General features: G+C 46.9%; 2 protein-coding genes across 6 annotated transcripts in view; both read left to right on the top strand.

Moving 5' to 3' along the window:
• The window catches only part of SPEG (striated muscle enriched protein kinase), a 119780-nt gene extending 116658 nt beyond the window's left edge, over positions 1-3122 (top strand). For all 4 annotated transcript variants that reach the window (XM_044437969.1, XM_044437968.1, XM_044437970.1 and 1 more), the window contains one exon: positions 85-3122. In XM_044437969.1, coding sequence (XP_044293904.1) covers positions 85-289 — 205 coding nt within the window. In that variant the 3' untranslated portion in view covers positions 290-3122. The remainder of the gene's footprint in view (positions 1-84) is intronic.
• A 5095-nt stretch (positions 3123-8217) lies between these two features.
• On the top strand, positions 8218-15570 carry SPEGNB (SPEG neighbor). 2 transcript variants are annotated; one of them, XM_044438379.1, is made up of 5 exons: positions 8218-8344; positions 9691-9812; positions 12015-12322; positions 13906-14047; positions 14895-15570. In XM_044438379.1, exons 2-5 carry the CDS (start codon positions 9691-9693, stop codon positions 15031-15033), a joined length of 711 nt encoding a protein of 236 aa, XP_044294314.1. In that variant the 5' UTR covers positions 8218-8344; the 3' UTR covers positions 15034-15570. The 2 variants fall into 2 exon arrangements, with proteins under 2 accessions (XP_044294314.1, XP_044294313.1); XM_044438378.1 differs by having other exon boundaries at positions 8286-8672.
• The last annotated feature ends 216 nt before the right edge of the window (positions 15571-15786 follow it).

The raw sequence follows: 15786 nt of genomic DNA, 5'->3' as shown, positions 1-15786 counted from the left end.
CCCCCCCTTTCTTCCTTATTCTTTTGAGAGGGATGGGCTTCTACAAAACGAGCAGCCTCTTTCTAGTATTTCTTGACTTTGCAGGAGCCGTCCCACCATCAAGGACTGCTTTGCCAACCCTTGGCTCCAGGATGCCTATCTGATGAAACTGCGGCGCCAGACCCTCACCTTCACCACGAGTCGCCTGAAAGAGTTCTTGGTGGAGCACCAGCGTCGGCGCAATGAGGTGGCCACCAAGCACAAGGTCTTACTGCGCTCCTACCATGGCGCCAGCAGCCACATGCCCTAGCCGCCAGCCCTGCCAGAGGAGCCACAAAGCATTCCAGCAGGGGGTGTGGTGGGCCAAGCCCCCGTCCACCCAGCCGGGGTGGGACTGGTTGATATACCTCAAGGATCAGGAAGAGTCGTCAGCACTGGCCACTGTTCTTCACTCCACCACTGGTCCTGGCAGTAGGCTGGCTTAGGGGGCACGAAGCAGTGCCTGATGGTGGGAGATGCCAGACTGACAAGACTTGCTACCAGGGGCTCAGTTTCAGGAAGGGGGATCCACTCTGGGAAATGCAAGAGGCCTCCAAGCAGTGCCAAGGCCCGGGGTGAAAGCCTTGACATTTCCTCATCAAAACGTCTCCATCACTCCACCTTGAAGCTCCAAAGGGCCCCTTTGGTACTGTGCCTAAGTGCTGCATCTATCCCTGCATAGGCTGCATGCAGCCAGGTGCAGCCAATCCTTTGTGTTGACTACCACCAGACACAAAACATCTGGCTGCACAAAACCCTGCAGCCCTCAGCAGGGGCTGGACATCTCTTCCTTTACATACCAACCTGAGCTGAGAGGAGAAAAAATGAGAGATCAGCCTTGAAGCCTTGCAGTGGAGGCACAGAAGCAATGGGAAACACCAACCTGTGAAAGTGGCATATGATACGAGGACAAAATATTCTTCACCATTAATGGTATTTCTGTTCGCCAAGATAGGTGGCATGGAGGGGGAATGAATCCACAGCGACCCCACACTTAGAAAAGCAGGCAATAACAATAAATGCTGGAACAGGGACGCAAAGGGTTGGTGATAGTGTCCCCAAGATTCCTCCCCATTCACATCTATTTGGGTGTCCGGAAGAATGCAAGGCACCCCTCTTCTCTGTTCGCACCTCCACTTTGCCACCACGCATATTCTTTCCTGCTGCTCTCCTTGCATTTTGCACATGCTTTTCTGACACATACACACAGTACAACCCTTTCCTGTCCTTCAGGGGGCAGGCACCTTCTCCGTCCTTCAGGTATGTGCTTCAGATGCATAGCCACCCATTCTTCGTAATATTTATATACATGCATGCACACCCTCCTTCCGTGTTCTTTTGCCATATTCATTCTGGCACCTAAAAACATGCTTGTGATGAATCCTAGAAAAACAGGGGCAGGGTCGCCAATCTCATGCACCTTCTCCTTTTGGGCTTTCAGAGACATACATTATGCCTCTGATGGGCTGGTTTTACTGGCAATGAAGGAAATTGGCTGGTTCTGCGTCCATCATATCACCCTTCTGCTTCTGAGCCTCAGGGTGCTGATGTCTGCATGAGCAAAAGTGCAGTAATGAAGCCATGTGCATAGCCAGGAGAAAGTATTTGTTCACAGGAGTGAGGAGACAGGCTGGAATCTCCTGCTTTTGCCACCCAGCCAGGTCTGTGGAGCATTCTGCACAGTGACCTTACACAGTCCATGGAAAGAGGGCCTTCAGGTTCTCATAGCAACTAACAGGTACAAACCTGCCTTTAGTAAGGTAGAGGACTGATAGAGTTACCAGTTAAGCAGAGCTGAAAGCAACCCTAAGGGTTTAGCCAGGGTCCAGGGTCTAATACAGCATGAAAGCAACTGTCCAATCCTAGCTTGGTTGTGTGAATCAATGACTATGGTACCCCATCTCTGTCCCTTCATTCTCCACCCCCTGCCATGTACCAATATGTTTTGATTGTGGAGATGCCGATTTCCCTCTGGCATGGAACAAACAAAGCAATGAGGGCTGCTTCCAGACAGGTAGTTTCTACTACTAATAAATCATTGCTCTTCCGCTCTAAGCTACAAGTGGATTTGCAACTGACTTTCCGCACTATTGGGAATATTGCACTTTTTCTGTATGTTCATCCTGTTGTGTCCCATCCACATCGGTGTAAAACATAACTGTTGTGGGTTGGGAAGGGTAATGTCCAATTCACCTGAGCAGACATTTGAAAAAAAAAATTGAGGTAAAAATTCAAGCAATTCTTAACAAAAATAAAAGTCAATTATTTATTTAATCTAAGCACTCACTAAACTAAGCATGATTGACCATTATACTCCAGGAAATGTCAAAAAATTGAAGTGTTTAATGTTTGTTTTGGACTGGACATGACGGTTGGAAGTGCTCAGTTACAAAAAAAACACATTACTAAGATGGCAGTCACTAGAAAAGTGTTTTCCCCTTTCTTTATATTTAAAACAAGTGGTACAGTGCTATAATACCCTGTTATTTAAAGGAAACAGCATTTTGCTATTTTTAAAGGGTCAGAACTGTAGGTTGGGGGCAGGGTGGACTGGTTCCTAAAATGCTAGTGACTGCAAATGTATTTTTATCATCATCATCATCAATTAGCATTACAGTGATATAGCACTGTAACACTCATACTTAAGCAGCATTTTGCTAATATTTTTAAATTATAACCAGAAAAGCATTTTAGTGCTAATTAAAAGATTGATTTTTTTTTAAAAAATAATGGGGCTATAAAATGTTGCCCACCACAGAGTTTCTATTGAATGTGTGTTGAACTGTGATACTTTCACCTGCCAGAGAGTTTCATCTGCAGATTCATCACTGCCTATATCAAAACCATAAAGCAAATGGAAGAGTAGCACAAAAAGCATGCACTTCTGTGGAGATCATGCTACTTTTTTGTGCTTTTCAAAGAAATCAGTACAAAAGAACAAAAGATGGAAGGAACACTAGAAAACCATGGAATGATTGCAAGTGGATGGTGCCATCATAACTCCCCGATAAAATATGAATGAAAGAGGCTGGGGTGATTCCACACTGAAAAGGCCTAGTGTGGAAGTAACCCAAGACTCAAAATAAAGGCAGTGGATAATCCCAGTGGCTCTGTGTGGTCCCTGGGGAAGCTGGGAGATAACAGGGGAGAGGAACATCTTATGCAGAGTCACTTTAAAAGGCCCAGTTTCATTTGTGTATTCCCAATTCCACATCAGAGACCAGCAAGAGTGCCACCAACCAACTCACTCTTCAGTGCTTACGGGAATCTAAAATTAGGAGTGCAGTTGATGTGGAAGTGCACTCACCACAAAATATATACACTTTTTAATGTATATATTTTCTCCCTAGATCAAGATCAAGTCTTGTTTGCAGCAGAAGCCAGCCATACTCGGTGAGGATTGGCTGGTACTCCAGCTGTTCTTCAGCTTTTAAAAAGTTGATTGAGAGTTGTGTATTAAAGTGATGAGTTAACTTTTAAATGCCAAAATAAGCAAACAGCTTATGGGGGTCACAGTCATTCCCCACTAACCCTAATTCCACCACTTATTAACCAAATGTACAGATAACAATACCTATCCCCATGCTGGAAAGACCTTCACATATTTTTTGTAGATCTAGGTACTGTTACATAGAGCTGCAGGCCAGATGGTCTGATTTTATTTATTAGTACTTATTACTCTCTTGCTTAGTAAGTACTATACTCCAATCGCTGTATTTTTTGTCAGAACTCCTAAATGGTTGAATAGAACAGCAATTCTGTTCCCCTGGAATATTATACATGGGCTTGATCAAACTGAGGTTGCACCCTGTGAAGAATGGGGACTCCACGCTCCTGGAATGTTGAAGACAGCGATGAATATGAGCAAAATGTTTTGCAAGTGCTTCACTTTGGGCTACCTGTGTCATGAGCTCAAGTCCCTAATTCCAGCAGGTTCCTGCACTCTTTATAAATAGTGTCCTTACAGTTCTCACCAGCCATATGGTCATAAAGGTATATTATACTATGCATACATGTGACAAGCACAGTAGCATTGGCAAAATGCAAGAGGGTATATATTCATGGAGAAGATGTATATATGTCTCTATGTCCGTAGGGTGTGGCTTGCCCTTAAGACTTTAATTCTCAGCAGTATCCATGCCCATACCAGTATTCACCCAGAAGTTTCAGTTCTGCCACCCCACCACGGAAATTCAGCTGTCACTACTAAATGTGTTCATTCCTGAGTGGATTATTTTGGTTCATTGCCCTTCCCACCTTCTGTGATGGGGGCACTTTGCAATCCTTGGTGTGGGCTCAAGCCTCCTGTTAATCTTTCTTCCATGCATGGAAAACTCCAATTTACCTAGATAAGGACTAGAGGCAATCAAAGAATGTTTAGCTATGACTCTAAAGCACTGCTTGAGCTACAAGCTGTTTTTCTACACCCTGAATTGAGGCTTTGAGCAGATAAGCTTCAATTCCCCCCTCACACACACACTCTCTAACACACACACAACTTCCAAATCACATGAGGTACTGGTTCCCCTCTATATAGCACTGATTAGGTCCCGTCATGAGTTTTGCATCCAGTTCTGGGCACCGTGCTTTAAGAAAGATCTAGACACGTTCAGCAGAAGGGGTTCAAAGGAGAGTTTAGGGGTCTGGAAACAAAGCCCTTTGAGGAGAGATGGGAAGAACCCGTCATGTTTGAGAAAAGAAGACTCAGGGGAGATACAAATGCACTCTGCAAGTACTTGAAAGACTCACACAGAAAAGGGCTAGAAGCTCTTCTTGATCATCCCATCAAGTATGGGACACAGAATAATGGGCTCAAATTACAGGAAGCCAGATCCTGGCTAGGTATCAGGAAAAGCTTACTGTCAGAAGAATATGGCAGTGGAACCAGACGCCTAGGGTGGTCCTGGGCTCTCCCACATTGAAGGCATTCAAGAAGTTGGGCAGCCATTTGTCAGGGATGCTTTAACTTGGGAGTCCTGCATTTGGCAGGGACTGGACTTGATGGCCTTATAGGCCCCTTCCAGCGCTACTGTTCTGAGATTCTATGATTCTCTGATAAACATACATAAAGTTTGCATCCTTGATCTTATGCTTACAAGAAGGAAGTAACTGTGCAAGGGCTGAAAATGCAGGGCAATCCAAGTCATTTTGCCGCCTGTGATGAAGCAACAAGTATGCTCTCTCCCCCACACACCCAGTCAAAGTGCATAGTAGCCCCCAAACTGCTCTGTTATTTTGCCCCTTAAATCATCCCCTCTGCCAGAAAAAAATGCAATAACATCAAACAAAAACCCTAACACTTTGCTGCCATTTCATGATACCCACAATCTGCTGCCTGAAGTGGCCACCTCACCCCAGCCTCTTTAACTCCCTCCTCTCCAGCATGGACAGCAACAGAAGGGCTGACCAAATCCTCTTCAGCAGCTCACAGATTCTCTAACGGGCTCTTCTTAAGCCTTTTGCTGTTTGCAAAGAAAAGGCCTTTCTCTTCAAGCCAACTGATCTGCAGGGTGTGTCTTCGGAATCAAGGACCACAGAGAAGGCTAACAGATGCTAGACTGGGTCCCTGAACTGCCAGTTGCCCTTCCTTAAGGCATGCCCTTTGGTCTCAGCCTGACAGGGTATCTGCCTTGGGTGCAACAAGGATCCCTCTTCCATTTGTCAGTCACATGCAGGAAAAATGGTCAGGGCATCATTCCGGTTATGTCAGGTGTAATCTGTCATCACTCCCAAATTGATTTTTAAAAAAGTGAGGAGAGAAATTACTTTTGCCCTTACATTTTTCTCAGGATCCCAGTTGATGAACAGCTTGTGGAAGGATCCTCACACATTGCTCAGCTGCAACAGCTGAATCTTCTCCCTGCTGCATTTCACTCCCAAGTTTGGCTCACTTATCTACAGCTTCTATCCTACCTGAAACTGCAGCTAGAAATGCAGGGCAGCCCTACCAGGGTGGGGCTGAAGACATGACTGACTTGTTCTCCTAAATGAACACCCCTTCTACAACAAAGCAGAATGAGCACCACATTTCTTCCTGGCTATTCATCTGTTTCCAGGCTGCCTTTAAGGGTGGAATCCTCTGTGTAGCCCAAAAATGGACGCTCTCATGTCTCTGGGCTGCTTTCATGCTGTCCTCCATACTGGCGCCTCTTTTCTTCCAGATGCATGGTTTCTCTGAGTGGGGAGAGAAGATGCTTTTTCTGGCCTGGCATTCACACACACAGCCCTCTCACCTGCATCTGGAGCCAAGGCGTTCTAGGAAGGCCTGTAGTTAGGTGGTGAAGAGCACATACTTTGCATGCAGCAGTACCCAGGTTTGCTCTTCAGGCAGGAGAGAACCACTGCAGGACAGCATAGAAAACATTAACTGGCAGCTTCCTTGGTTCTGCTGAACATACAGCTTTGGGTAGTGAGGGCATGACTACTTGTGGTTGCCAAGCAACAGCCAAACTACTTGGCCAAGCAGGTGAAAGATACTGTCTCAAGTCCAGGATGCTGCCATTGGGACTTTCTCTCACATTACAGGATGGAATGTAGCCTGAATGCCATTCTGGAAACTTCTGGTAGTACACTCAACACTTCACTATCTCCTTAGAGACAGTTAAGTTACTGGATGTCCTTCAGGGTTCACTTTTAAGGCAGCTATCATGCTAGCCAATAGCAAAGAACTCAGGGAGAACTGGTGGGACGACAGAACAAGCCCTTCCACAATCCAAATCCTTTACCTACCTTATCAAAGAAAATTCGTAACAAACCACATCACAGTCAATAAATATTCTAGAGGAGTAATTGTGTTTGTCTGTTGCAACAAATGCAACAAAAGCGTCTTGTGGACTAACAAGCATACTCTGGCACAAGCTTCTTTGGACTTGAATCCACTTTATCAGATGTGTGACATGTTATTATTCAGGCATCCGCTGTACGCATGTTTGCAGGTGAGAGTGTCAATTTTAACCAGAGAGATCAGATGGATATGGAATGCAAAAAGTACAGAACATGCCAATGATGTTACAGCTGAAACTATGTAAAATTTTACAATGACCATTCAAACAGCACTGTTGATGATAATGCAAGTGTCCTGGCATGGGGTAACCGAGTAAACACCTCTGGTAAGATAAAAAGTAATTACCTCATTTCAGGCCACAGGTGATAGAAATGAACTTTTGAGAGACTGAGAATTCCTTCAGTTTGTATGGAACAAGTCACAAAGCTGGACTGATTGGGCAGGATGTAGCTTTCAGTCCCTGGCATCTCTAATTTTTTCCAAAATAGTCAGCTGTGCCATCCCACCAGAGTAACCAAGCACACAGGAGTATTGTCTTTCGAGAACATGTTCCTTCTCAAGTGTATGGTGCAATTCATATACCAAAAAACCCCTCCATTCACCTGGGTTGGAAGAAACCAGGCACTCTTGCTTATTTCCACTAATCACAAATATTGGCACATGCCTTTGGTTTTAGGGTGTGTGTTTATTTTCCTGGTCACATCATTTCATTAAATATCACTGTAACTTCTGTGAGAAATTCAGTTGTGAGTGCATCACTGGCATCTTTTGTGATGTGAATAGTGATGAGGATCAGAACTATACCAAGAACATTATATGAACCATTTTTTCATGGCTTTGAAATTGGTTCCTTGAGTTTGAGCCTTAAATTCATATCTGCTGACTCCCTAATTCAAGGATGGGGAACCTGTGCCATTTCAGATGTCAGACATGGAGGGCATGTCATGAGCGGAGCCGGCTGGAGCCGGGGGACAGACCAGATGGCCCGGGAGACCCCTTCTGACTCGCTCTGTTTCTATGTTTCTAATTTCAATCATATCTGGTCATTTAGCAAAATATTTGGGTTTATACTTGGATCTGCAACCAGTTTTGGCCCCAGGATACATCTGGCATTTTAAAAAAATGGAACTGACAAAGCCATGCAATGGATACTGTGGAGGAAGCAGCAAGTCACACAGCAGCTGCCACAGGTGTACGGCCAATCTCAAAATGCTGGAGTCTCTCTCTCCCTCCCTCTTTTCTCTACACACAAGGAAAACACAAAAGGAGACCAGGGAGGGAAAAGAGGGGAGGGGAAGACAACAGAGCGCAAATGAGAGGGGAAACACACACACATTACCCATACTCAGATGAGCAGATAAATTGTTTTGAATGATGTGTGAGTGGGAGGATGGAGCAGGGAGAGGCCCCCTTTCCACCAATGGCAGGCTTTTTGTTCCACCTACGCAACTGAGTGACAGAGCAGCAGTGCTTCCGTGATGCAATAAGAAGAACACAGTATGGATCACCTGTATCCTGCCATTTGTTTTAAAAACGCATAAGGTGGGTAATACCAAGCCTAAACAGCATTCAGTCCAGTCTAGTCTAGTCCAGAACAATCAATATAATAAATGCAGTAAGATTTCTCCAGGGCTCCATGGGCAAAATGCAGGAAGAACAAATGCATTAGGGGAAAGGCAGTTCTGTGTGAATTCCTCTTTCTGTAACCTGCTTAATTTCACCCATCAGGCTGAGAGTGCTGGTGTCCTGCAATGGGTAAACCGCTTTCGGAGGACAGCAGGAATAATGAAATGGTCCACTGTGGTGATGTGGAGGCATGTTCACATCAACTACTCTACAAATCGCACCCATGAGCAGCTCTGCCCAGAAAGTACAGTATCTGAATGTTTGAGTAGTAACTCCTGTTCTCACCAACTGCTTGGATAGCCTCCGATAGTGACGCACATCCTCCACTTCTCCAGTCGTTTCTGATCTTCCTAAGGCTGTGTCTGTGCATGCTGGAAGCAGCCCAGACAGCAGGGGCTCATCCTACCACTCCCCCACCCCCCATCTCTCGGCCAGAAAGACAGGAATGGTACAGCTGCTCCATCTCTGTCCCTCTGGGCCAGTCAATGTGATTACACAGCACCAGGCTGCAATCAGCTCAGCCCCAATTCTCACAGGTACCTGGCAACAGGCTATATAAGGGAGCGCCCAGGATTCCTGCCTGGGCAGGGGCATACTCCCTCCCCCCCAGCCAAAGAAGGAGATGCTAGGGCAGGAATGCGGCTGGGGGCATGGACAGACCTGGTGTCTCCCTGCCAGAGATATAAATGTGGTGGGGATGAGCGGCCTGTGCCCTTTCCCATCACAGCTGAGCTGCACGGGTGCTGCCCACGGTAAGCGGCCTCTACCCTGTGGATAGAGAAAGGAGTCCTTAGAACGTCTGCCCGAACCCAGCAACAGCCAGCACTGCCTTACGTGGGAACGCTCTTCAGGGACTGCAGGACTCTCACTGCTTCAAGGCACATCCCAGCCTTCCTACTGGTGAATTCAGGGTGGAACGGCTGTGCATGATTTCAAGTGCTCCAATGAAGCCCTTACCAGCCTGGTCTAAATTGGGGTTGCGATGAAGAGGGGATAGGGAGAGCAGCATATCGTAGTTCTTACCCACCTATGGTGGGTCTGGGCTGAATTGCTCTGCAAGGGTCCAGAAGAATGAGGACAGTCCTCGCCCAGGTGTCTCAATGGTATAAGGGGCTAGTGAGGTTGGAGGGCTCTCCTGCCATGGTTGATAGACAACATGCAAGAGAAGCAAGAAGAAATCTGGGAGTGGGGTCTGTCCTGTTGGGAAGCAAGCTTGTTGGGTCTGACGTTATGCCTGCCTTTCTTCCATCATGCTCACACAGATGTCAAAAGCGGCCCCCAAGAAGTCAGCAGCCCCTCCCCCACCAGGATTCTCCCTGGACATCAACGACCCACAGGTGCAGAATGCCGCCATCCGCATCCAAGCCTCCTACCGTGGACACAGGTGAGGGGCATGGCTGGCAGGAGGAGGGAGCCAGGAGCATGGGTTGTGAATAAGGGAACGCTCAAATCTGCCTGGAAAGGCAGTCCAAGAGGTTTAGGTGCTGATCCTTAGAGCTCTTTGGGTTCCGGTTTGCTTGAATTCCACTGGAATTGCAATGGCTGCTGTTTAGATTTAGAAAAGGAAGGTAAGGCGGGAAGGTGGAATGACACAACTGCTTTATAAACAAGCAAGCAAATGACCCTAGGGGCAAGATTAGCACTGCTGCTTATTTTCTGAGCCCCTTATTGCTTGGAACCAAGGTACCTGAAAGCCTGCCTATCTCTGAATTTGCCCACTAGAATGTTCAACTTCGCCCTCCTCCAGGTGTCTCTAAGCGGCAGTGAGAAAGGGCCTTCTTAATGGTGGCACCCAGATATGGAATACTCTCCTTAGGGAGATCCACCTTCAGGGGTTCCCGGTGCTCTGCCTATTGGAGCTGTGATGCCTGCAGGAGCCTCCAACAGTACTTGTGTGTAGCTTTCCACTCCTTGCCCTCTTGAAAAATGTATTTTTAATGTCCAGTAAATGTATTTTAATTTAAAGTATTTAATTTTTGAAAATTGTTAAGGCACCAGATTGTTAAGAAACCAATCTCTGCTTTCCATTTAATGGCTTTGGTCCCTGATAAAATTTCTTTCATGCTACTTCTACAGGGTATCTGTCCTTCATTAGTTTTGAAATCATTGGTTGTATTTTCTTACATATTGTGAAGGTGCCCTGGAAAAATATTTTGGAAGGGATGGCCTGTTGTCAATAGACAAAGACACATCAGGAAAGAGGAGTCAAGTGAGGCTTATAACATGAGAAGGGGAAGATTCAGAGTGAGGGCAACAGTGCAGACTGGCCAAACGTGTTTGATGAGAGCAAGGCAGTCTACGTAATCCCCTACAAAGACTAAATGTATCTCCAGCAATAGATCTGGCAGTACGGCCGTGATGTGGGAAGTGCTTCCCTTGGGAATGAGAACTTGAGAAGTATGTTGAGAATCTGGCTGGCTAGTGCAGGAAAGCCAAGGAAGTGGTGGTCATGAGATGGGTGGGGAAGGCCAATCAGAGGGGTGGACAACAGAAACAACCAAGAAGTTCTTCGAGAAAGAAAGAACTAATGATCAGGAAGACTGAGCAACAGAGAAGTTGCACTAGGGATGTGGAAGGTAGGAAAATCTCTGCCAACTGTGAGAACTGCATGTCAAGGCTCAGTAGTTCTTCTTCCAGCCCAGAACATTCTCCAGAATCTGGAAGTTCACTGCTTGAATGTTTCAGAACTTTTCATGATACCACAAAATGTCAAGAAGTGGGGAATGGAGCTTGTTTTCCTAGAACAGTTACTCCCTTGCTTCTCTGTCTCATTCTCATACCCATAACAACCCTGAACTTCACTGCTTGCTCTAAGGGTGGGAACTCAGAGGTGCCCCTGAAAATTTGGCCTGCAATTCCCATGAGCTCTCTCCATTGGCTAGAGCTGATGGAAAGTGTAGGCCAAAACATCCAGAGCGTCATGGCCTGCTCAGCCACACCGCAGCCTCTCTGCTCAGTTTAGTTTTGGAACGACAAGTGACTAAGCACCTGACCCTATTGCTGGCTATCACTTTCATGTAAAGCGGACATATCTGTGCTAAGAAAATTGAGTCATTCAGCTTAAGAGGGTGACTTCAGTGTTAGCGGGATCTAAGTCAACATTCTCATTGGTAATACTTCCTCTTATATTTTTATTGAGCTCTGTGGGATATAGGAGAATGGGGACAAAGCACAGGCAGCTCTAACTGGTTTTCCTTCCGTCTGTCCTTCCGTCTTTCCTTCCTTCCTTCCTTTTTTACAATCAGCCATTTAAATTGAAAGCATTTATTTATTGACATAATATTATTACTCAATTAGCTGCAGCTCAATGAAGTCCAGCTTTGAGTGACACAGGCAAGTTTGATGGCTGTGTGCCCATTTCAAGTGCTCCAAGAACCTTAGTAGCAAAAGCTTCCTGCAAAATTGTACGACAAGTGGCTGTTTCAGTGGTGATTATTCTTTGCATTCCCCGTCTTTTCTTCTGTTCAGCTGTGGGCAACATTATAGGCATGGCCAGTTCGCAGTTGTCTCCAGTAATGGGGAAGCTGCAAGATCGTGGGAGGGCTCTTGAATTTCTGCCACTCAGCTCCCTCCTCTCCACTGCCAGGTCCCGCAAGGAACTGAAAGAGAAGGGCCCCCCACGGGTGCTAGAGAACCTCAAGGATGTGATGCTGATCGAAGGGAGCGCAGCAAAGCTACAATGCCGCATCAGTGCCTTTCCAGACCCCTTCATCCGTTGGTCCAAAGACGGGGTGGAACTCAAGGATGGGCCAAAGTACCGCTATGTCTTTGAGGATCCTGACATTGTAGCCCTGGTGGTACGTGATGGTGGCCTTCCTGACCTGGGCAAGTACACCATCTCTGTGAAGAACCCCTTTGGAGAGTGCTTTGACTCAGCCCGCCTCCTCATAGAAGGTAATGTGGCATGTCCCTTCCCTGCACAGCTAGAAGACCCTTCTAAACATAGCCATGCACATCCTCTGGGCAGCCATATCATTCTAGCAAAGCTCCCCTTTGCAAGAATGCTTCGTTTTGGCTCACCTCACTGGGGCAGGAAGCACTGCCTCCTCTGCTCCTTCACGTTGGAGTCCTGCTCAGTTCTATTCATAGCTTCATGTCTTCTGTAGAGAAAGCCAAGCCCCTTCTAACTTTAGCTTCTCTCAAGACACAGCCACCCTCCTTTCCGGATAGAATTGCAAGCTTCTTCTGTCTAACTTATGATCCTAGAGAAAGCTCCCTCTGATAACTCCTCAGGATATTTGAGTTATCTGGGAAGGAGACCCATCCCTGAGACTGATGCCCAGGAGAGGTCTTACTTTACAACACGAACTATCTTCAGCCTCAGGTTAGAAGGCAACACTTTAGTCAGAAATAAAGCAAGCCCCTTAGGACTGGAGTATGTTAATTCAAGCAACTGGATCCTGGTGAACCATGCAGAACCTGTACTGACCCCCTTCTCCACTGACCCTAAATCCACACAGCACCTGGAAAACTGCAGGGCTGTCATGAGTGGCACAGCCCACTTCATTGCAAGCTAAACAAAACCCAGCACCAGAAGAGATAGGAACTGCACCCTTTGATTCTTGCCGCGGACTTCTGCCCGGAACCTGAAGCTCAGAGAGATCCCTGTGGATATCCCAGACTTCTCCAATGTGGTGCCCTCTAGATATTTTGGACAACAACTCCCATCAGTCGCAGACCATTGACTGTGCTGACTAGAGCTGTAGTCTCAAGGGCACCAGGTTGGGGAAGGTTGGAATACACCAATGAGTTAATGACATTAGCCAAGTTTTAATGATAAGTGATTCTATATCCATTCTATTACAAATTTGGGCAGTCTGCGTAATCTCAAAGAAGGTACAACCAAAACTTAAATGCTAAGATCTAAGGTAGCCTTCCTGAATTGGTGCTGTCCAGTTCAGCTCCCATCAGCCCCAGCCAACAGGGCCAATAGTCAGGAATTTGGGGAGTTGTATAGTCCAACAGCATCTGAAGAGTACTTGCGAAGACTAGTCTAAGGCCTAACTCTACAAACACCAACAATCCCTCCTCCCTAGTCATGCAGTGATATACTTCCATTAGATGGCTGGATGGAGAAAAGGCAGCGTGGCTAGACAAAAAGACAGGTTGATCCATCAGCAAGAACAACCGTTAAGAGCTGTAAACGTCATCAAGACCACAAGGTACCTCCAGGTCCCCAACAGGCCATAAATTAACCTAGAACCAAACTGAAAGCAGAATCATCCGCTGCACACCACACGGCTCCTCATACAGGCATTGGTGGGGAAAACAGTGGCTGCAGAGACATGATTCTCGCATGTGTTCTTGTCCCAGCAAATGAGATCCTGGGCTCCCACTCTAGAGGACGGCACCTCTTTTGTCTCAAGACGGGGCTAGTAACCTGCGACAGTGCCCATGGCCCAGTACAGCATGCTTCCACGGTGAAGAGGGAAGAGAAAGGGCCCTTGGTTGAATCTCACCTGTGCTCTCCTTTGCAGTACCTGCCAAAATCGAGAAGGGCCCCGATAGCACGAAGGCCAAGAAGGGCAGCACAGTCAACTTGACAGCCCACATCAGTGGGGAACCAGCACCTGACGTTGGCTGGGCCAAGGATGGTGAGGATATTGAAGAGGATGACCAGTAAGTGAGGCTCCTCACTGGGGTAGTAAGTGGGGGTGCTGTATGCCAGGACTCCTAGGGCAAGTGCACAGCCAGGGCTCCCTCTGATAACTCCTCAGGGTATCTGAGTTCCCTGGGAACTCAATGCCTTCATTGTCCCTTCCTTTCTGGCCTCACTTCTGGTTAACGTTTAGGACATCTAAAAATCAGACAGAATGGTGTCAGACTTGAATTCTGTAATGCCATCTCCAGTTTAGAATCCCAATAATAAAAGATGTCATCCCTTTCTTTTTTAAAGAAGGAAGTACCGTATTTTTCTGTCTATAAGATGCCCCCATGTATAGGATGCCCCCCACTTTTCTTTCTGATCTCCGAACGAGCAAACTGCTACTGCTGCACGTGGGCACCCGCCTCCCCCCCCCCCAGCGCGCCTGTGATCGCACCCGTCCCCCCCCCCCCCATGTGCCCCCCGGTTTCCCCTTTCCCCCCCCCCCCCGTGTATAAGATGCCCCTCCATTTTTAAGTAAATATTTTTTAAGAAAAAGTATCATCTTATACACAGAAAAATACAGTATCTCGATCTCGTGTTTATATTATGGAGAACCTTAGGCATGTAGCAGTTTTGGCTAGAAGCATAGAAAGAAGCCTGTGTGAGCTTCCAGCAGAGTTCAGGGTGTACAAGAGTTCTTCGTTTAACAAAGATCATTGATCCTATCCTTGGACCCTCTCAGTATTCTTCTTTTGCATGGGGAGCGAAGGCAAACTATGTCTCGGTATCGGGAGCAACCTTATGTGCTAGTGATAGATAGGAAGAGTGAGGAAACAAATTTGCCAGAGTTCCGACCCACCACCTTTCCTTTCTCCGCAGTATATACTTCAATATCGGCAGTGACTCAACAACTCTCACCATCAAGAAGGTGACGCCGGCTGATGCTGGGAAGTACGAGGTCTTTGTGGAGAACAGCCTGGGCATGGACCAGTCCTTTGCGCGCCTCGATGTGATCTGAGCTCTTGCCCTCCATCTGATTGCTCCCCGCAAAGAAACTCTATCCTTGCTGCCAAGTACAGTCCAGAAAATTGCACTGCCTAATCCTGTGAACTGGCTGGGCAAAAAGAATGGTGCTCAAAGCTGGGGAAAGCAAGTTAGCCTCTCTCTCTCCCACAATGGTGCTGTAGGTCTATGATGCCCCCTAAGAGGCAATAGAGTCGTGCAGTTTCTCTCGCTCGCCTGCACTCTCCCACCAATGCAATTCTGCCTTCTTGGGGGCAAAATGCCTTCCCCGACTCATGGGCAAGTATTCCCCACCCTGCCTCAGGGCTGAGTCCATTTCTGGGGCCGGTGGGGCCATCCCCCTGCCAGTCAACGGCTTTCTGAAGTGCTCCACAGATGGCAGCAGTCTCCGAAAAGCCTTTGCTGAGGGGCATTAACAGAGAATGGCCTTTCCCCAGCACCTCAGCCAGAGTGAACCATCCCAGGGCCTCCAGACTCTTTCTGACCTGTTTTCTTGCTATATGAACTCAATAAAACAAATTGATTATACAAAGGTCTCCGGTGTGTAGTACATGCCGTTTCTTGCACAAAAATCAAAAGCTGAAGCTTTTATCTTTCATGTTGCAATGAAGGAGAGGGAGAGGAGAGAGTCTAGCTCAGCTGTCTCTAACCTGGTGCCCTCTACATGTCAATAACCAGGCTGGCTGGAAATTAAGGGAGTTGTAGTTCAACCCATCTGGAGTGCACCAGGTTGGGGGAAATGCTTGAC

Source organism: Varanus komodoensis, unplaced genomic scaffold (assembly GCF_004798865.1).
Source record: "Varanus komodoensis strain SLA01 unplaced genomic scaffold, ASM479886v1 scaffold32, whole genome shotgun sequence".
NCBI classification, from domain to species: Eukaryota; Metazoa; Chordata; class Lepidosauria; order Squamata; family Varanidae; genus Varanus; species Varanus komodoensis.
The sequence above is the reverse complement of the archived record's forward strand: the minus strand, read 5'-3'. Positions and strand labels throughout refer to the sequence as shown.